The sequence below is a fragment of the Hakea prostrata genome, chromosome 4, assembly GCF_041222555.1.
Source record: "Hakea prostrata isolate BN-2017 chromosome 4, UWA_Hpros_2, whole genome shotgun sequence".
In the NCBI taxonomy this organism is placed as follows: Eukaryota; Viridiplantae; Streptophyta; class Magnoliopsida; order Proteales; family Proteaceae; genus Hakea; species Hakea prostrata.
Window position 1 is genome coordinate 12794129 of NC_142603.1, and position 22662 is coordinate 12816790.

Here is a 22662-nt window from a genome sequence, read left to right on the forward strand (position 1 = left end):
CATGCAAATTGCAAAGTCTGCAGTCTTTAACTGCATTACTCCTATTTTGTTTTTTTACAAGTTGTTCTTGCTGAGTTATGCAACGCCTGTTTTACGAACCCAACTGTGCCCTATGTGATATGAAGCTTTAAAAAAAAAATCTCCCCAAACACAAATTATTTTGATCTTCTTCTTTCAAACTACTAAAGCACATCAGTTTGCATTATAAATTCCACGGCATACAAAAAGAAGCAAACATGAACAATATAAAAAAAATAAAAATAATAATAAACAACAACATAAAATTAATATCAATGTCTGAAATTCAATATCAGATTTATCCATGAATCAGGACCACTAAAGTACCATAAGTTCAAATTCATCTTCAACTACACCAATAACACATGCTAAAAGAAAATGAATATCCCACCAGATATTCTTTACTCCTTTTATTGAGTTCTGGTGCACATCGCCCACCTATTCCACTGTTGCGAGGCTCTCGATGTAGGAATAAACATCAAATTTGTTTGGGTCACCAGGAAGACGCAATCCTGCAACTTGTTGAGTTTCAGGGCAAAACAAAGCTGGTCCATTGTTCTGCAGTAAAATCTTACCATTCTTGTAGCCGTACACCTTTACATTTTGGCTTCCACCCCTAGTAAGATCTCCTGGAAGGTATGACTCCTTAAGGTAGAGCCCTCTCTCCCAAGTCATCTTCTCTGGTCCATCATTCACCCTCAACCAAAGTTCAAAACGGAAGGGTTTATATGCTTTGCAAATCAATAGAAGACAAACTCCTCCCAATGCAGACAAGTTCGCATGATTTGTAAAATGAGTATAACCGAAGGGAGGCATTGGGATTTCCTCAAACTTCTCATTTTCCATGTTAAATGAAACAATGATTTTCAAACGAGGCAGTACCCAATAAGGACGACCTCCAAACATCTTCGCTGGTTTTAACTCCACAGTAGGATACTTTACTTCTCCAATGCTTCTCCAAGAATTTGTGCCCACCGTATACACACTGACAGCGGCTTCATCTCCATGATGGTGAATATTCTTTGAAATAACCACCACCTTGAATTTACCAGAACTACAATCATACCCAAACCCTAAAGTACGGATATAGGTACAGCCATCGTCAACATGTGCCGGCAACTGCTTGTGATCTCCAGTCGCAGGATTCCATAAATACATAATCTCTCCGTACATTCCCCTATGCGTTAACAACAGTAATCCATTACAAGAACCCACCACCACGATTGGGCTTTTGCATGTCGGGTGCCGGAAAGGAAAATTAAGTTCATTTGGAGAACTAAAGTTGTCAAAATCTACTTTATATATCTTTGAAGCAGTTTTAACAATGACACTGGAACCATTATCATATCCAATCTGACGATTCAAGTGGATTTTCATAAAATGCGGGTTGTGAAAACGGATGTAATCTTTAAGAACGCACCTGAATCGCATCACACTGTTCGTCGGTAGACGCTCGAAAATTTGATCTTTAATTTCGTTGGGAAAACTAGCGAGTTTCGACCACGGAGAGATCTCCATCTCATTTCTCCGATTCTCCTCTTCTACTTCTCTCTGTCTCTTCATCCTTTTTCCCACCATAATTTCTCTCTGTAATTTTCTCTTGCCTTTGGTTGCGCCGGGAGGAAGAGAGGAAGACAAGAAATTTGGGAAGTAGGTCTGAATCGCGATTTCTTTCCCGCTCAAAGCTTTATATACTAAAATTTGTTGTCTACTGATGACGCGTCGTACTGTCATTGGATCTACCAAAAAAATTCTCATTTCTATTACATCGATTTCTTGCACTTGTTCAAGAAAAACAAGAAAGCCCAACTTCCCCTGGTTCGCACCCATCCGGCTACACCTATATTAGTAATATTCCCCCACCTTATATATAAACTCTTCGGATTCAAAAAAAAAAAAAAAAATTACACATTTGGACAGCATGAGCTAGCAGTGCATGGTTTTCTCTATCATCAGTTGTGTTAATGGTATTTTCATATTTTGCTTCTTTCCCCAAGAAAATTTCTCATTGGGTGAACAGAATGACCTAACAGACAAAAAAAGTGATTAATATAAAAGAGTTTATTAGATTGTGACTAAATGGTATAATTCATTTCAAGAGTCCTCCAGGGAGAGGATCTAAACTAGGCATGTTCAATCATTCTATTGTTTTCAGTGTATCAAATTTCGTTGTCCATTTTAATGGATTTCAAATATTTTTCTTAGCAGTCATCTGATCTTATTCATAGACGATCATCTTCTTTCCTTTAAAGAGTTAATGTGTCTCTCATCATAATAAATGAGATGCAATGAATTAGACATGACGGCATGACATATTAATGATGATCTCGCAAGGATAAGTACAATTAGTGGAAGTAATCATACGTAACTCGCAACAAATTTGGTGAATCATTGTACGTGCAAACTTACGTAAGTGGCATTTTAAAAATCTAACAACAATAACTCCTCTTGTCTTTAAAATCAGTCATTGAATTTCTTGAATGCCATGTATCTCAATGGAGTAAACAAAAGCGATGAGTCCTCACCAGCTACCAAAATAGCTTAGAAAGTGGATTCTACTGCTCCCATTGGGGCGGGATTCGATCGATCTAGTTGACTACTAAGAAGATAAGATCGCTACTTGAGAACGATTATGTTCTTTCCATATACAATTGATATAGCAGGTGCGGAAGAAGACATTACGACATTACTTTTATTAAATCGCTTGCCAATCTTTCTTTCTTTTGGCTTTTATGTATGGGCTTGTTCTTTCCTTATATGACAGGGACAAAGCTATGACTCTTGGTAGGCGGCAGGATACTAGTGCGTTTTAGTTTCGCTCACCATTCATTTGCAATACAACACAATCATTTGCTTCCACCTCTTATGATTAGGATGCCACTGCCTTGTCAATGGACTAACCTCAAATTTTCCATAGCTCGAACAACAATAGCACTTGGAAAACTTTGAGAACCATCATTCAATTATCCTAAGGTTACAATCTTAAGGATTACAGTGAACAGTTCCAAATGAGATGCAGAAGTTAAATTTGCTGCTGCAGTTGAAAAAAATTTCTATACCATGAATCGTTGATGAGTCTCTGCACAACACCTATGAGTACCTTATACATCACCAGAAAAGAAAATAAAAAAACACCTATGATCACCTTATGTAGGCCAAGGCATGCAATTGGCTATTCTCCTTCCCCCCCATATGGTGCAAACTGGGTTCTTGTAAAGCAACTTCCAAGATACTTGGCCCAAAGAGTCCTTCAGTTTAGTTCTTGTTGCCTTCTCATATAGAGAGGAAACACACCCTTGAAAAATCCACCCACAAGGGGTCCAAAGGAAACAACTCTATATGAAAGTAAAAACAAAGAACTAATAAAAATAAACAAAAATGGAGCACAGAAGACTCAATCAGCTGGGACCTTAGCAGACTTCAACAAGCAATCAATCAGCATAAAGATTCATTGCAGAAGCTGCACTGATCTGCTTTTCATTTTGCTGTGTCGAATAGTTCACCTCTCTACAATCGAGATGCTAGTCCCAATCTCAGGAAGCAAATCAAAGAAGACAAAACAAGATCCATGTATGTTAAAAATTGTAAAACTGAGATGTGTATCTAGCAACTATTTGACAAGAGCTGAAAGAGCAATGTACTGCAGATCATGTCAAAATCGGGCTGGGTTCTTGTAGTTGCTGAGAAGTGAGACATGATGGAGTCGAGCTGGGCAAGGGCAGAGTGCTTGTCTAATTCATTTTGTCAGCACTTAGGCACTCTATGCATTTACCAACTAACAAAGTTGAACCAATCATATAATTTAGTTTGAAGTTACAATGTAAAACCCAAAACTCACCCCAGTGTGCATCCTAAGTTTGTGACCTCCAACCATTGGGTACAAATCAAAAGATTTGGAGCTAACGGATTCCTCGGCAAAGTTTGTGTGCGCTATGGAATGGTTCTTGAACTCAAATGCTTGTCAATTTACGCTTTTCATTCCACTGTATATACACATGCATACCCAAGTAAACAAAAATTTGCTTTCAACTGATTTCAAGAAATTAGATCCAGGCAGCTAGTTTTGCAGATCATCGACCAAAAAAACAGATATCCAGACCAATCATCAGATGGACTTTCAGATAGCATGACCCACATGGAAGAACAACTGACAATGCCAAGGCATCTGCTGTACAAAATAGCATTTTACACTCACCCCTATCTAATGTATACTCCATCTCCTCTAGTCCTAAAGAATTGATGGAGAAGTAATCACCACACCTGCATTGACAACAGAGCTCCAAGACTTCCACAACATCTTCTACGGCCATGACCTGCAAACTAACATCATCTGCAATTTTTGTATCCCATCTCAGTGTCTGCAGTTCACAATCATAGGTAGCATGAGAACTTCAATAAATAAGAACTTCCCAGGCCTTTTGTATGTTGAGAAATGTTTACTGTGAATCAAGGGGAGAATTGGATACCTCAGGTATCCCTTGCAACCTGTCAGGGAGAGAACTAAGGATGGCAGATCTACAGCTTGCACAGATATCTTCTTAACTTGCATTTTCCTTCACAGATAAAATGTCACAGTAAGTTTTCTCAATGGAACTGCAGACAAGTGCCGGAGAGGCATGGTTGGAAACTACTCCTGAGCAATGATAACAAATTCACTGTCAATACCAAAAGGACAAGGTAATGAAATTAGGACGCAAATAGCTTTCACAACCAAATTCAGATGAAAGCAAGTTGAGGCTTTTCTTTCCCCTAATTTTAAAAAGAAAAGAAAGAAACAGGAGTGCTAGTGGACGTGAGAACAGAACAACTCTGATTCTCAGAAGAAAAAAGAACCAGCAATCTAATTGTTGCTATTACTGCAAAACCACCATGACACCATCTATGATTTTATAGGAACCATTTACTCATAGTTGTTACAATAGTCACCACATCATGGTACATATATTTAATTATGTCCATTGTTTACTCAAAGCATTTTTTTCTCTAATACTTGACTAGCCAATTATTTAGAAACACTAGCACTAGCTTTTTCTAAATCAATAAAGACAACACGAATATCTTTCTGAAATACACCAAACCATTCTATTAGTCACCTAACCAACAGAAGGGGGGGGGGGGGGGGAATAGCTTTTGTTATTGGTCTTCCTGGCATAAAACCAAATTGGTTATTTGAAATATCAGTTTTTCTTGTCTTTAGAAAGCTTTATTTATTTTTTTCCCCTTAATTTCATAGAATGGCCTGTGAGTTTAATTCCTCATTAATTATTAAAGCTTTAGATGTCACATTTTTTTAGTTAAATTGATACCCCAATATTTCTTTTCCATTAATCCAGGATACTGTTATTAAATAAAGTAGTTAGTCACGATAATCCACAAATTCATAGACTCTTCCAAATTCTATTTGGATGCAATCTGGACCTAGTACTCTACCTATTTTTATCTTTTCTAAGGCACAAGAAATAATTAGGTTCCCTTTGCTAGTTCAGAGAAATCCATATCAGACACATTCTAATTTTACACCCAAGGTTTCTGCCTTCTTACAAGAAATGATGCACTATATAGAAAATGCAGCACATAATATAAGACCTTCAACTCTGCTACAGCTCATGCATGCAGCAACCATCTTCCGAGGTCTAATTTACAGAGACAGAAAATAGCAGTTTCTAATAAAATGCAGCATCACTCAATGAGGATGTTTAATTCGGTAATCCAAAATTTTCATTCTTATAATCAAATGAAATTTGACCAAGCGATGCAGCACCCACAGAGCAAGAATCATAAAAAGCATGGCTAAAACTGCTCGAGTACATCACATGGCTAGAATCCACATAATACAACTAAATCCATTGGAATTAAATAAATGTCCATGTACGCATCCTTCGTTTTTGCAATGTAAATTTATCAACATTTGGGTGCCAACCAACCTGTGCCCACTGAAAGCAGGAGTGATCTGCAAGCTATGTGATGTTTGAGATGGTGCTAGGAGTGATTGAGAAATTAGGCCATCAGAGATCGTGGAGTGAACAGTTAGGTTACAGCCTGGGAGGAAGTTGTTTCTGAAAAAGATTGACTCACCAACCCCCCCCCCCCCCGATACACACACACAAAAAATAATAATAATAATTAAAAAAAAAAAAAAAATTCAATGTCTGCCTAGGAATACAATTGGAACTTACATAATATATACCAGTACAATTTAAATTATATATAAATAAATAAATAAAACACTAGAAGTATTTAAAGAGTGCACATGCTAAAAATGCAACAGTTCCCTTAAATGACCAAGTCACAACATTCACAAATTAACATATGCAGAAAATGCAAACACCAATAAATCCATATCCAATTGAAAAACATAATAACTTTAGATATTTGGATGGGGAACATTAATTGTTAAATACAATTTAAACTCACAAAGATATGCATGTGTAAGGATATTGCACAAGGCCATCAAGTTAAATTATTAGATAAAAATCAAGAGTTAGTAACAGATGGCAACCAGGATATGAGTGTCGCTAAATGCTCATATATGAAAGATCTTTTAATAAACAAAGTGTATTGTCTGATAGGTCAATCATCTAAAGAAGTATTATGGAGTATTGAACTCCAATGGTTGATCCCTCATGGCTCACTTCAAAAACTATGAAGCCTCTGACTATGTGCACCTCCAAGATCTATACCTGATTTTTTTTTCTTTCCCTCTTCCTGAGTTTTCGTTTCAGTTTTATTGTTCGGTTTAGGGGGGAGGGAACCTAGTTGTGCTTGCTTGTTTCCTCTCAAATGAAAGAAGCAATTACACCTACATGGTTGATTTCACAACCCTAACGGGTTCCCCTTGGAATAAGTCAACCAATAAAAAGGTCTACTTTCATACAGCCCCCCACTGAGGCCTGGGGGGGGGGGGTGTTGTGGAAGAGGGAAGGGTAAGAATGACGTTGTGAATTTCTCTCAGGATGTTTAGGCAACCGCTGGTCTGAAATGTGGACATAAAAATAAAGTAGAGGATGCGAATCACAGAGTAATATATATATGAATCTGTAGTTTTTAAGGAGAATCAGTTGTTGCAGGAGTTTTGGTTTATCCTCTACAGTTCACACAGTGAAAGATCAAGGGAAGTCTGTCAATACAAGTGTACTTGACCTACATATGAGTCAGGTACATAGTCAGTTATACTTTCCTGTCCCTGCTTGTGTCTTAGGTATGCTGATTATAGGATAGTTTATCAACTTTATTTACTTTGCTTTTTATGCTGTAACTAACTTAGGAAGGTTTTTCCTTCCTCAGATTTGCTTCTAAGAATAAAAATAGACAGTGTGAGGGTAAGGAAGCTGCACCTCTCTTAGCAGTCTCTCCCATTGTCATCTTCTCTCCTCCTTCTCCATTCTCTTTTCTTCCGGAAGAAGAAAGATCCTAATTAGTAGCTAATGTAAGGCTAAGTTACGAGTAACCAAACTCCAGATTAGGAATACATGATTCAACCTCTAGCACAGCATAAATATGGGTACCAATAATATGTTAAAAAGATGTTACAACCCTTAACCCACAAACAATCAGCCAAAACAAAAAATAGGATCCAACAACTGGAAGTAATCAAATGCAGCTTGAATCCCTATCAAGTTTAGATCTTTATAAGACAAATTATATTGCTGAAAAGCTCAGACCAAAATCAATGTAGTCCTAGATTGATATATGATCACCCCTATCTAAATATTGCACTAAAAGGTACTATCTTGACGGGAGCAAGCGTCTGATCAGATCAATCAAGAGAATCACCCCCATCTCTTTTCAGCTTCTTTTGCGAGGAAGCACTTTGCCCACTCCACTTGAACGGACTGAAGGACACACGTGACACGTCACACACCACAAGCTTCATTCAAGCATTTCCTCCATAAAGCTATTATTCCTATATATTAGCTTGACTACTCACTCCCTAATCAAATGGCTCCCCTAAGCACATGCAGATATGGGATGCGTGTCTAGTTCTCATTGGAAAGGAATTAGCCTTCTTTCTCCCGCTTGACACAATTTGACAAGCAGTGATCCCTGATTGGCTCCAAATCTATAGTTGTAGAAAGAATATAAAAAGAACAAGCATGTGGGAAAGAGCAAGCTTCTGGTCAGATCAATCAAGAGATAGGGCACACTTCGATCGCCTAAGCAAGGACAGAGATATGGAGGGATGATTGGCCAAGGGACCCTTTGGCCTAAGGGAATAGATTATAGTAGGGTGCGAATAGGCCATTTAAGGACGAGAAGTTAAGACGAAAACCATGGGCTGACACATGGTTGTACTGGTCAGCTTTGGGCTGGAGATTGCCGATTGACTGAGCATGCTTTGGCAGCTCGTGGTAGAGTACTTTCTTTAAGATTTGCTCTATTATTGCCTTCTATTCAAGAGGTTCCATATTCATGAAAAGTCAGGTTTGAAATGATCCATACAGAACCAAGACAACCTATCATACTAATAATAAAACATGCTTACTAATAATAAGAAAGAGTGTTGGGCCTCCAATGCCTATAAATAGAAGCTTCCTTCAGTCCCTATTTGGCAAAGGGCACTTAGGAGTCTGCAAGAAAGCAAGTAGCCATGGATCCCGCTGGAAGACTGGCACGTATTTCACAAGAAACCTTTCAAGGGAAGAGGAGAAGCTCAAATGGGAGCAAGCACTGGGTCTTTTCTAGGGGCATCCCATGCTCTCATTCTGGTGGCTGTAGGAAGAGCAATGCAATGGATCTGGGACCACATTCGCGGTATAGAAGACAGGAGGAGGACGCCCCTCGAAGAACAGGAAGAGCTCATTGTGCGGGGCTGCCACCCTCGGCCACAGGGGAGACTAGAAGAACTAAAACAATAGTCCATCTACTCAAAAAGTAATGTTTTAATGCTTTGTTTTGTTTGTGCAGGACCCGTATGCTTTGTGTGTTCGTTTGGTTTTTTGTTTTGTTAGTGCATGTATGGGCCAGAACCTAATCTAACATGTTCAACGCTTATTATAATTGGAAGTGCATTGATGTGGGTTGATCTGTTGTGTTTTGATCTAGAACTTCAATTCTTCCATGTTTCACAAGTCGAACCTACAGATTATCTTCTTTCTTCTGAACTAATAAATCTTGTTTCTCTCAAACCAACATATCCAATCCTTCTTCTAGAGCTAACAGTCCCACCAGTGTCTCCCGAAACAACATATCAAGTCTCTCCCGATCCCCCACTAAGTTGTAAAGTCCCCTTCTCATTCAAATCGAATAAGGAATATTGAGGAATAGAGGCATCCATATCTGCTTCTCCACCCTTACCGAATACCCATACGCATTCGCTGAAACATAATAAAGAAAAGAAGGGCCAACGATGGATCCCATTTATCCTGAATTGGAAGTTGAACCAAATGCTGGTTCAAACGAGGAATTACAAATGTAATTGGAAGCTGAGGAATTTTCTTTTTTATGGGTTGTGGGTGGACAAGGAAGGAAGATGAGGGTTTTCCCACAAATGTTGATGGATTTGAGTCCCCCTTATGTCTTCTCTTCAGAGAAGTAGAGGTATTGAGATCGATCATATACAAAAGGGAGGACCTTTCGATTTCTGTTTTTCTACCAAGGGACCTCTCTTTTGGAATGGAATCTATAGAGCCCAGAACTGATGGAATTCTTGATTCTACCAGACCGTGCTAGAGAATGCTCAAATAAGGAAAAACTTTCCGTGCTGGTTGTTTAAATCGAGGCCAAATAAGATTTGCCTCACCTCCACCCTTCCTTGCTATTGTAAAATACCATTCCATGCAAAAGAAAGAGGATGGCTAGGCTATACATGACTGAACAGACAGTCTCACCCTTGGCCCTAACTTTCTTCCCAAGATGCTGGGTGGGAAAAGTTCAGTATGGCAGAGATTCCCCCACCCAAGGAAGGTGGTTATCCAAGGAAGAATGAAAGTCATTTTGATTCCAGCAGCAAGGGAAATAGAAACTGGATCAGAAAGAGATGCTTAAACATCGGCTGCAACAAGCCCTGAAGCATACTTCAGCTGTTGGGCTATTGATCATGAGTGGGGGGGGGGGGGGTTATTTACCACTGATAATTATGTAGGTAGAATTTCAGCTTGGGTAGGTTACATAGGAATAAGTTTTACTTAATTTAAGTCATTTAGTACTAGTTTTATTGACATATGTTTTGTTTATTATTTTAATGCTTGTATTCAGCTTAATAAATAATGTTTGAAGAGACAAATTAAAAATTGAGTATTTTATGTGCATTTGCACCTCAACCCCCCCCCCCAAAAAACTCCTCTTTTTGTCATCTTCTCATGAGTTTCTTCTCCCTCTTCCCTCGCTACAAGTATGATTCTTCTCAATTTTCCCCATCTTACCCCTATCTTCTTTATCCTTTCTTCTTCTCTATTTTGATTTTTGAACCTCCATTATACTTTCTAAGGTTCCTTATTCGACTCAAAATAACTCTGGACGACTCAATAATGTAATGAAATCAAAACAGAATTCTGGCAAGCTATTAAGTATCCTAGTCTAACTCAAACACGGACACAAATACTGAATCAAACTACTAATCGCATGTATTAGCATTACCGCAAGTTTATGGGCTTACAAATTAGGCCCATTAGACTCGTAAACCCAAGAATAAGAAGCCTAATATCTATAGAACCCATCCAAGTGCCAAAATAAAGTATACTAAAGCCCAATTAACCAATTTAGGCCTTTTTTTTTACTACATCAAACATGATTTCAAAGTCCAGAGACTCCAGTAAGTAATGAATATAGAAACTAGAGAAAGGAAATAGAATGTTGGTGGCATAGACCAAACCTGCCCAGTCAATAGGACCTTATGGTGTTAGAGTAGTACTTCAAATATGAACATTTAATGAGTAAATAGGTGGTTGCTGACATATGATGAGATGAAGTCGCCATAAAAATGTTTAGTGAATAAGACAACAACAGAATTATTGTTGTTACCCGGGGTGTAGGCTCTCCTTACTGCCACTGAATCGTTTATAACCCACCCCCACCCCCCAGCAGGTTTTCTGTTGTGCATAGGGACCTGGCTTCTTTCCTTTGTTGGCTAATCAGTCTAACCCCCCCCCCCCTTCTTGTATATTCTTGTCAGGGTTTGGTTTGATATTTTTTTGGTTCGTCTAACAACAGGATTGATATGGAAATTTCTGAAATCCCAACCATCAGACCTCAGATCAGCCTTTCTTACAATTGAATATAGGTCTTAGACAAGGGCATATATCCCCAGAATTTCAGCTCAAATGGTTCTCAAGTTGCACAGATGAAAAGTCTCAAATCAGGAGCAGGAAATTAGAAACAAAAACAGCTACGTTGTTCTGTTAGTCTCCAAAAATGCTCAACTGCTCCACATATGGGCCTTGGATGGTCTGGAATAGTTGCAGGAAGATAAAAACAGACAATAGAGAAAGTTCAGAAAGTGAGCAGAAGAGATTAATATCTTGGACAGGCCTCACTCAGAATCAGGACAATATACGGCAACCAACAATATAATTCTCCGTTCATTAAATCATTTGGAGACCTCTCAGGCTCGTCCAATTTTATAAAAGTTGCTGGAAGACAAAATTGGAAAGTAAGGAAGAAGGAAAGTTATCTCAGTTCTTAGCTAAAACCACCCCACCAGCCATAACTAAAGAAAAGGACAAAACCATACCATACGGAACCTACTAAGCTGCCCCAACGATTAGAAAAAGGTTTTAACATCACAGGCATTTGGTAAATGGCACCGGGGGAGTTAATCGGGTTCAAGATGAGATGTTTTGGCTCAACCAGGCTTAAAGAATCCTTATAACCTGGGCAGACCTGCCTGAAAGTCATAGTTCTCTGTGGTCGAGGTGAGAAGCAAAGAGAGATAGAACTAGAGAGAGTCCTTGGCCTGGCTAGCAGTTCACTCATTGTGCTTGTGCTTTGGAGACCACTTAAGAGAGTCCCACCTTGGGATAAAGAGAGAATATGGTACCACAAGCGTAGAATAATAAAAAGAAAACTACTAGAGCTTTAATTTAAAGCTGGATCATGAAGGACCTAGCACCAGATAAGACCTTCTTGAATAAGTTAGATGTGGCTTGGGTGTTCAAAAATAGGCAAAATTTGATGAAGCTGTGGCACATATTCCTTAATCAATGACAGTACTTATAGCAGATCAACAACAAAGAGAATAAATGATAGAGAAGCATAGGATTCAATTAATTGTCCTCTCTCATAGGTCTCTAAACCACTTTTCAGGCATCTCATGCTTACAGCGTTTCACAGTATAGCACAGTTTACAACCAAAACTCTCTCCTTTTCTAACTGCCATAAACCAGGCTTGGTTGGTTATCAGCCTATTCCATTATTAATAAATCCAACTGATAACATGATTTACATCCTAGGTTTTTCTAGTAATATCTCAAAACAAAAATAACCATTTAAAGGAAAACTCCTATTCCTGATCTAGAAAATAAATAAAAGAATAACCTTCTAAACTCCCACGCAACAACCTTCTTGAATTCAATGTGCCCCATGTGCCCCGTGCAAGCTGTCTGGATCCAATAGATCTGGGTAGATGCTTCCCCCTATCTTTACTCCAGTGAAGCAAATAATCCTAAATTATATCTAGATCTGATTAGAACAAATAACTGGACGATATCTTAATTAGTTAACCTATGTAAAACAGCTGTAGGACAGTAGGGGTCCTCCACGTATTCACAATTTAATCTTCAAACTGATTTCATCCAGCTAAGCATGGCCCCCACAAGAAGTGGAATTATTTTTGGAAAATCTCCCCTAATAAATCAGCAAACATGATTGCAATTAAATTTCCCACATATAACTGATGTGAACACAAGGACCCCCTGGTGGAAACCACAAGTGGGGCCCCTAGGATGGCTCCAAAAAGCCAACCTAAGCTGGTTGAACCCCTCGTTGGTGGTATTTTGGGCATTTTTGCCCCTTTTTAAATTCTGGAATTATTTCCAGAATATTTCAGAATTTATTTTTGTTTAAATTGAGAAGTTGAGTTTGGATGGGTTTAAGTAGTTTTATTTTGATTGAAAGTTGTTTGGTGGAGTCCTAGGTTATCTTAAGTTAAGCATGTACCCATTTCAGTAACTTAAAGTTTGATACTAGCATGTGTTTTTAATTAGTAGAGTCCATGTAATGAGTCCTAGAAAAAGAGTAGCAACCAAGTTACTATTTTTTGGCATAACTATGCAAAATTGGGTCAAATACGAAAATTTTCAAATTTGGGTGAAATCTTAGGGCTTGTTTGGTTACATGAGTCTAGAGATTTCAAATCTATGTTGTCATAATTCATAAAATTAACTATTTGGTTAACCTGAATCTGTGGAATGAAATATGTGAATTCATCCTGAAAAACTATTTGATCGACGTGATTTTTGTGAATGTGCAAATGTTTAGTGCTTTTATAATAGGGCTGAAATCCAAAGATTTCACCCAATACCCATAAATCTACATATTCATGTTTTTAGTGTAAGAAGATGAATCTCTAGATTTCATGAATCCAGGGATTTTCACAACCAAATGGGTATAAATCTCTGGATTCATGTAACCAAACAAGCCCTAATGAATTTTTAAAATTCCAAGGGTTGTACCATATAAGCTTATGAATATGGATATGGATATAGTGGAGCATATGGTGGTTCATTTGCTATTTGTAGTAGCATATTTGCATGAGTATCGAGATGGATCAAGTGCATCATTTGTGACTCCATCTTTGGATATCCATTAGCACCAACACAACTAGTTATGCTAGTGATGGACTATATGAATATTTATCCCATGCCATGGCATTGTTTATGTCCAGTACTCAGAGTACTCCTCCATGACCCAATGGATGGATCCAACTCGACACATACTTGTATATCAAATTCTACTTGTTGTATGTGTTGTTGCATTTTAATGAAAATCTTAGTGTTGTCTTGCATAATATCCATATTTACATTGGTTTAAATTCATGTTCGAGACTTTAAGTTTCGCCCACATACAACGGGCATGTGTCGATCAAGAACACCACTTAAGGTTAGGTTTTAGGCAAAAATAGCACTCCTAGTGTGTTTGTTGACCTCAAATTAGGTTAGACACTACAAACCACGCCAAAATGACCCCAAATACCCCCCCCCCCACAAAAAAAAAACCCTTGGGGTTGAAAGCTGGCTGTAACATTCCCAAATTTTAGCGAGATTCTGCCGAAATTTTAATATTTTGGTACCAAGATGACCTGTTTCGGCGAAACTTCACACCATGGTAGCAACACACTGCTCCTCCTCATCCCATGTCATGCTAGGATGATGAACATACTCGTTCCACTTCAGCACTTGACACCACACTTCACCAGAAAAACTACAACCAAAAAAGAGATGGTTGCAGCCCTCAATACCATACCCGCACAGGATACACATGGTATCAATTCCGATGTTCCAACTAATCATCCTTACCTTCGTAGCCAATCTGTTGAGGATTGCAAGCCAAGCAATCAAGGTCAATCTCGGATGATGTTTCTTCCCACCTTTGCCCACGCAACCTTTGGCCTCACAACCTGGATTACACTGAGGGCGGACTTAACTGAAAAAATGACCAGAAGAAGTTGCCATCCAAACCGCCTGGTCCTTTAAAATTTTTCTAAAAGTGCTGGCTATCTTGTTCCAGCGGCTGTTGATCAACGGATCATGCCACTTATTCTCTCACCAACTTGCTAGATCAAGGATTTGACTTACCTTCATGAAAAACTCCCTACCCATTCCAGCAGATAGTAGAGAATTTTCAGTCTTAAGAGGGCCTCCAAATTTTTCAAGAAACATTTCTAGGGGTTGGGTGATTCCTCAAAGGGAAGTAGTAATGGGCTTTTTGCCCTTACCATGGTTCTAATAGAGAGTGTTGTTCCAGATATTGCTCCCAGAAAAAGGAAAAATGAAGGAGAAGTCAGCCCTTCTGGATGACTTACTCAGAGTTTGGCATCCAACCACTCCAGGGCTTGTACAACTCTACAAGGCAGACATTACTGATGTTAATAATTCCTGTGCTTTATAAAATTTATTTTCCCTAAAAAAAGGGTACAGAAAATAAATAGAAACAGAAACTTAGGTAAATACTGATTAAATAATAGCAATAAAATCTCTTTTCTTTTGCTCTCTCCAATGGAGCACATAGAATAGAAAATATTCCAATGAACTCCCTTCTCCATGCAAGGCCTATGGGCCACAAGTCCACTACACTGTTTTAACTTTTTAAGTGAAGATTAACTTGCAAACAAAACTTTTTCCTTGGTTCCATCATGCTAGGACCTTCCTTTAGATAGGATTATTTAGACAAATTGAATGGCAAAACATAAATTACAGATTTGGAAGTTAACTTGTCTTGAACAATAAGTCATTATTACAAATTACCAAACTTTCAACTATCAAGTATCAACTAACTACCAACTCCCAAATACCAACTACAGCAAACAACAAGACATAAACATAAGTTGTATAAAGTTAGAAATCTTAGTCTTCCATATCCCAGACTCCCAATAGCTGAGTGCGAACAGGGATAACCAACACTATTGTATTAAAATCTAGTGAGAATGAGCAAAATAAGGCCAAAAATTGAAGGAAAAAGAGTTTCTGCCTTCTCCAAACCAATACAACAAGTTTTAATCCCTTTCTAACAAAATTTCTCACACCATCATTCAAGTTATAGTTTTTTCATAAAGATATGATAAAGTAGTCCTAGAATAATAGATGATCAACTAGTAGAGACAGTTGGGGGTCTACAATGGTCAGAAGGAATGACTCTTTGCAGGAATAGTGCAGGCCTATAGGAAGGACTGGTACGAATTTCAGCCAATTCTGATAAGGTCTAATAGTAGACTTAGACTTCAGGTAGGTTCTATTGTGCCAGGATCTCTTCACAAACGAAAACAGAAATGTGGGAAGGAGAAGATGATGGAGATTAATTAATCCAGATACTAGTCACCAGGTTAGGGTAGCTAGGATATACTCACCAAGAACCCTAACAACTCGGATATGACACCAAGTGTCAGCCTGGGAATGACTCACCAGACCAGTCCCACAAATGAGAGAATAAAACACAGCAATGACTGTCTGCAACCAGCAGAAAATTTCAATAATTAAGTCTTCTTTTAATTCTCTATTGAAGGGAATACATAGGGGCTGAATCATCCTGACAAAAGATCCTAATACTAGTAGGATTCAACTAGGAAATAAAAATACAAACAATAGAAGCCCTAGAATCACCTAGAAATGGAAATTAAAAAGAGACTGAAAACAGACTTCTAACTAACATCGTATACCTTTAGAAACTGCCCAACTAGCCTCAGAACAAACTAGTATTCCTGACTGAATTCAAACAGACCCAACTAGTTTGAATCAGCTCTAAACTAATTCAATACAAAACTAAATTAACAAACTACCTATTTTCGCACTCAATTTATAAATCCAGTTTTAGGTTCCATTATCTTGGTCGAGTACATTGGTAACCCATAAAATGAAGGCCCAATGCCTATATGACCCTACCCTAGGCCTATCCCCAAGGTGGAAAAAAACCCTATTCAATGCTAGGTCTGCATCATATGTTGCTCAAAATATCAAATTCTTTCATCGAAATATGACACTTTGTAACTCATATGCTATCTCGCCTTAACCAGGGCAAGATTTTTGCAATATTGAATTTCTAAACTATGCCAGCAACTATCAAGTTGGCCTTGCAGCATACTGGAAAATTGGAGAAAAATCCTATTTTGATTGTTCAGGCTAGTATAGCATGAACAGCAACCAAGAGTAGTCCAGCCAAGACAGGCTGTTCCAATGGGCATAAATAAATCAAGAATAAAGGATGAAAAGAAAACCACATAATTGGAGTTCCTTCTCAAATCCTGCTGCATCATTTTCCCCTCTTAGGGGAAAATAATAATAATAATCCTCGCATTTTAGTAAATCGATGACTCATCTTGTACGGAACATGTTCGTCTCAAGTAGGAGAATTTTCTTTTCTTCTTCATTTTTTTTTTTTTTTCAATTTTTTGGTTACTAGTAGAGATGCAACACAATTAGAATATAAGCAGGACGTAGAAATGGCAAAGAAGAGAGTGTGAGAGGGTGAAGTATTCCAAAGATAGATCTACCTAGATTTCCACTCTGAAGCCGCTTAATGTGGAGAAAAGGAAGTGAAGAAGAAGAGGAAAAGATGAAGGGGAAAAAGGGGAGGGGGGGAACATGAGATGAAGCAAAGTTGTATGGCAAGAGAGGAAATAAAGCATAGGAAGGGGGGGGGGGGTGCAGGAGAAGAGTACACACATTACCCACACACAGCCATGAGGTGGTTCAAACCATGATTCAATTCATTCTTCCATCCACACCAGGATATTATTACAAACATTTAATAATAAAAGAAATATACGCCACCAAAGGGTTGGCTCAATTGGCAGTGACCACACCTGTTAGTGAAGAGGTCACACGTTCGATTCTCCTTGGTGGTAAATGTAATAGTTCCCCCTCCCCCCAAGTAGGAGCTCCATTTGCCAAACAAAATGAAAAATAAAAGAAACATACAAACCAAATTGAATATCAGCTTATATAATATAATTATCTGAAATAACACATAACAAAAACTCATATATATTACTTAAAACCTACCATGCAAAACAGTGCCATCTCCTACCATATACCCCCTGCAACCTGGCCTTGGGGCCCACAAAATCTGAAGAATATTTTCCTATTTTAACGGTCTACATTACTGTAGCATTTACATAACCAGGGATAGTTGATTTCATGGATTGGTTTATTCATCCCAGAAAAAAGGGTAGTTGATGGATGAAACTAAAATCCAGAATAGAGGCTGAAAATAAATTGACGTGATTAGAGATCCATCTCAAGTCATGCTACATCAACAATAGCCATTTTAGCACTACACAAGCAATTTCACCAGAAAACAAGGATTAGAAGCCAAAATAAGAAGCCCCACATGGCAATTTTAATAGAGAGTGTATCTGTTTACGTAGTGTATTCCGCATCATAATAACTATATTTCCATGCAAATTGCAAAGTCTGCAGTCTTTAACTGCTTTACTCCTATATGGTTTTTTTATAAACTGATCTTGCTGAGTTATCCAACGCCTCTTTTATGAACCCAACTGTGCCATGTGTGATGTGGAGCTTTAAAAGAATCTGCCTAAACACAAACTGTTTTGCTCTTTTGTCTTTCAAACTACAGAAGCACATCAGTTTGCATTATAAATTCTACGGCACCCAAAAAGACACAAGCAAGAACCATAAAAACACAAAATAAATAAATAAATAACACAAAATTAACATCAATGTCTGAAATTCAAAATCAAATTTATCCATAAGCCAGGACCAATTAAGTAACCATAAGTTCAAATTCATCTTAAACTAAACCAATAACAAATGCTAAAGAAAATCAACATATCCCACCAGTTATTCTCTATTCTTTCTATTGAGTTCTGGTGCACATCGCCTATCTATTCAACTGTTGCGAGGCTCTCAATATAGGAATAAACATCAAATTTCTTTGGGTAACCACGAAGACACAAAGCTTTAACTTCTTGGGTCACTGGGTCAAACAAAGCTGGTCCATCGTTCGGCAGTAATATCTTACCATTCTTGAAGCCGTACACGTTTACCTGTTTGTATCCACCCATAGTAAGATCTCCAGGAAGGGATGACTCCTTAAGGGTGAGCCCTCTCTTCCAAGTCATCTTCTCTGGCCCATCATTCACCTCAACCAAAAGTCACAATCTCCTCATCTTCATAGTGGCAGAATTCCAAAGATAGATCTACCTAGGTTTCCACTCTGAAGCCGCATAATGTGGAGAAAAGGAAGTGAAGAAGAAAAGGAGAAGATGAAGGGGAAAAGGGGGGAAACATGAGATGAAGCAAAGTGGTGCGGCAAGAGAGGAAATAAAGCGTAGGAGGGGGGGCGCAGGAGAAGAGTACACGCATCACCTGCACACAGCCATGAGGCAGTTCAAACCATGATTCAATTCATTCTTCCCTCCACACCAGGATATGTTGACTACAAACATTTAATAATAAAAGAAATATACACCACCAAAGGGTTGGCTCAATTGGCAGTAACCAACACCTGTTAGTGAAGAGGTCACACGTTCAATTCTCCTTGGTGGTATATGTAAAAGTACCCCCCCCCCCATGTAGGAGTTCCCTTTGCCAAACAAAAAGAAAAGGTTTTGAACAAATTTTTTTTGGTAGAACTATTCCTATGTATCCTAACCAAATTGAATATCAGCTTATATAAGTATCTGAATATAATACATAACAAAAACTCATATATATACTAAAAACCTAGGATGCAAAACAGCACCATCTCCTACTATATACCTCTGCAACCTGGCCTTGGGACCCACAAAATCCGCATCATCTCCTATTTTATTTCCTCAATGCAAGATGGCCTGGGGCCCACAAAATCTGAAGAATATTTTCCTATTTTAACGGTCTACATTACTGTAGCATTTACATAACCAGGGGTAGTTGATTTCATGGATTGGTTTATTCATCCCAGAAAAAAGGGTAGTTGAGCCAAGGTAGGCTGATTTGATGGATGAAACTAAAATCCAGAATAGAAGCTGAAAATAAATCGACGTGATTAGAGATCCATCTCAAGTCATGCTACATCAACAATAGCCATTTTAGCACTACACAAGCAATTTCACCAGAAAACAAGGATTAGAAGCCAAAATAAGAAGCCCCACATGGCAATTCTGATAGAGAGTTTATCTGTTTTACATAGTGTATTCCACATCATAACAACTGTATTTCCATGCAAAGTCTGCAGTCTTTAACTGCATTAATCCTATATGGTTTTTTTATAAATCAATCTTGCTGAGTTATCCAACACCTGTTTTATGAACCCATCTGTGCCATGTGTGATGTGGAGCTTTAAAAGAATCTGCCTAAACATAAATTGTTTTGATCTTTTGTCTTTCAAACTACAGAAGCACATCAGTTTGCATTACAAATTCCACAGCACCCAAAAAGAAGCAAGCAAGAACCATAAAAACACCAAATAAATAAATAAATAACACAAAATTAACATCAACGTCGGAAATTCAAAATCAGATTTATCCATAAGCCAGGACCAATTAAGTACCATAAGTTCAAATTCATATTCAACTAAACCAATAACAAATGCTAAAGAAAATCAATATATCCCACCAGTTATTCTCTATTCCTTCTATTGAGTTCTGGTGCACATCGCCTATCTATTCAACTGGTGCGAGGCTCTCAATATAGGAATAAACATCAAATTCCTTTGGGTAGCCACGAAGATGCAAAGCTCTAACTTGTTGGGTCACCGGATCAAACAAAGCTGGTCCATCATTCCGCAGTAATATCTTACCATTCTTGAAGCCGTACACGTTGACCTGTTTGTATCCACCCATAGTAAGATCTCCAGGAAGGGATGACTGCTCAAGGGTGAGCCCTTTCTTCCAAGTCATGTTCTCTGGCCCATCATTCACCCTCGACCAAAAGTCACAAATGGATTGATATGCTCCACAAAACAACAGAGGACAACCTCCTCCCAATGCAGACAAGTTCGTTGTGTTTGTAACATACTTATAACCAAGGGGAGGCAGTGGAATTTCCTCCAACTTCTCAGTCTCCATGTTAAATGAAACAATCACTTTTAAACGAGGCACAAGCCAATGAGGACAACCCCCAAACATTTTTGCTGGTTTGAAATCCCAAAGACGATACTTAACTTCTCCAATGCTTCTCCAAGAATCTGTCCCCACCGTATACACTCTGACAATGGCTTCATCATCACGATGGCGAATATTGTTTGCAATTACCACCACCTTGAATTTACCAGAACTACAGTCATACCCAAACCCTAAAGTACGGTGATAGATGCAGCCATCCTCAAGAAGTGCCGGCAACTGCTTGTAATCTCCAGTCGCAGGATTCCACAGATACATAATCTTTCCATACATTCCCCTATGCGTTAAGAACAGTAATCCATTACATGAACCCACCACGACGATTGGGCTTGTGCAGGTCGGGTGTCGGAAAGGAAAACGAAGTTCAAGAGGGAAACTAAATTTGTCAAAATTCACTTTATATAACTTCGAAGCAGTTTTAATAATGATACTCGAACCATTATCATATCTGATCTGGTTGTCCAAGTGCATCTTCAGAAAATAAGGACTATGAAAGCGGATGTAGTCTCTCATGACGCACCTGAACTGCATCAAGGCCGTCGTAGTAAGACGCATAAAGATTTCGTCCTTAATTTCAGTCGGGAAACTGGCGAGTCTCGACCATATCTCCATCTCATTTCTCCGATTCTCTTCTTCTTCTCTCAGTCTCTTCATCCTTTTTCCCACCATGATCTCTCTGGTTTTCTGACTCCTGCCTTGATTGCGCCTGGAGAAGAAAGGAACACAAGAAATTTGCGAGGTAGGTCTGATTCCCGATTTCTTTCCCGCTCATGGTTTTATAGTTAGAATTTGTTGTATAATGATGACGCGTCATATTATCATTGGTGCTACCAAAAATATTCTCACTAGTATGAAAATTTCTCGGTGCCTGTGTTAACGAAGAAAAACACATTGCACATTTCCACTGTATGCGCTAGCACTGTAGGTTTACCGGCCATCAATGGTTATGTCTGCGTGGGTGTCCGCCTTGTGATGTGTCTTCGCAGGCGGTAGTGGTGGCTATGTTTATCATATCAATTATGTTTTTTTGGCTTTGTGGTTGTCACAACCAAGTTTCTGAGGGTTTGTTGAGCCCATTCCTTAATTCTTATTTTTTTCTTGTTTTTTTCCTTCGGTGTTTTTGTCTGTGTTTTATTTCAATTATGAATGAAATGTTTGAACTTTTGACAAAAAAAAACTCCTTTCCTTGTAAAAAAAATTTGAATTACAGAATTCAACTATAAGTAATATTTTTATATAAAAAAAATCACATGTAATATTTCACTTCACGAATATTCGTTAGAATATTCTGTGCGACTAAATTCTATAACTCATTTGGTTTGTCTTAATAGTTCTCCAACTTATTCATAAATGATCATTTCGTTTTTTTTTTTTTTTTTTTTTTTTTTTTGAAAAAAAAACCAATTGTATTACTGATTAAGCAAAAAAATATAGTTCTTCAGTTTGTATGAGGCTCAGATCACTTCTATTGTTTGACGCATGAGTACTAATAGTTTTACTAGCCAAGCTATTTAAGGAATTAAGCAAAAAACATGATCATTTCGTATTTGTCTCATTTATCCCAAAAAGAATGCTAATGTCTTTCCCACCATAATAAATGACATGCAAGGAATAAAATGCAACGAGCATGAAGTACAAAAAATGATCATGTGAAAACTATTCATTTACGTGGAGGAAAACCTAACCCTAATAGCTTTCTACCTTTTTTTTCTTCTGCCAACTTCACTTGTAGGCTGCAATTTTCATTATGATGGAGAACAAACCCTCTCTTCTTCAAGATGTAGTGTTATCTTTGCCTTTGTGGCATGAAGTTTCTTCACCTCTGTGGCATGAAATTTCTTTGCCTCTATGGCGTGTTCCTCCGCCCATGTGGTGTGTTTCTTTTGTTGCCTTTTTAATATTGTTTTTAACTCGTCACATAACCTTCATGATTC

At 38.2% G+C, this 22662-nt stretch overlaps 2 protein-coding genes across 3 annotated transcripts; both read right to left on the reverse strand.

Moving 5' to 3' along the window:
- Nucleotides 1–456: 456 nt before the first annotated feature.
- Nucleotides 457–1848, reverse strand: LOC149017972 (F-box protein CPR1-like). The gene has a single exon (XM_089153836.1). The coding sequence runs from the start codon at nucleotides 1846–1848 to the stop codon at nucleotides 457–459; it is 1392 nt and encodes a 463-aa protein (XP_089009962.1).
- Nucleotides 1849–3515: 1667 nt separating this feature from the next.
- Nucleotides 3516–22106, reverse strand: LOC149017973 (F-box protein CPR1-like). Of its 2 annotated transcripts, none has more exons than XM_089152300.1 (3): nucleotides 20223–22106; nucleotides 4485–4571; nucleotides 3516–4376 (listed from the first exon to the last, which is right to left on the reverse strand). In XM_089152300.1, exon 1 carries the CDS (start codon nucleotides 21395–21397, stop codon nucleotides 20270–20272), a length of 1128 nt encoding a protein of 375 aa, XP_089008426.1. In that variant the 5' UTR covers nucleotides 21398–22106; the 3' UTR covers nucleotides 3516–4376; nucleotides 4485–4571; nucleotides 20223–20269. The 2 variants fall into 2 exon arrangements, with proteins under 2 accessions (XP_089008426.1, XP_089008425.1); XM_089152299.1 differs by having other exon boundaries at nucleotides 4485–4651.
- Nucleotides 22107–22662: the final 556 nt, after the last annotated feature.

Coding starts and splice junctions, on each gene's coding strand:
- LOC149017972 (XM_089153836.1), bottom strand. CDS start 1,848: ATGGGTGCGAACCAGGGGAAGTTGGGCTTTCTTGTTTTTCTTGAACAA.
- LOC149017973 (XM_089152300.1), bottom strand. CDS start 21,397: ATGGTGGGAAAAAGGATGAAGAGACTGAGAGAAGAAGAAGAGAATCGG.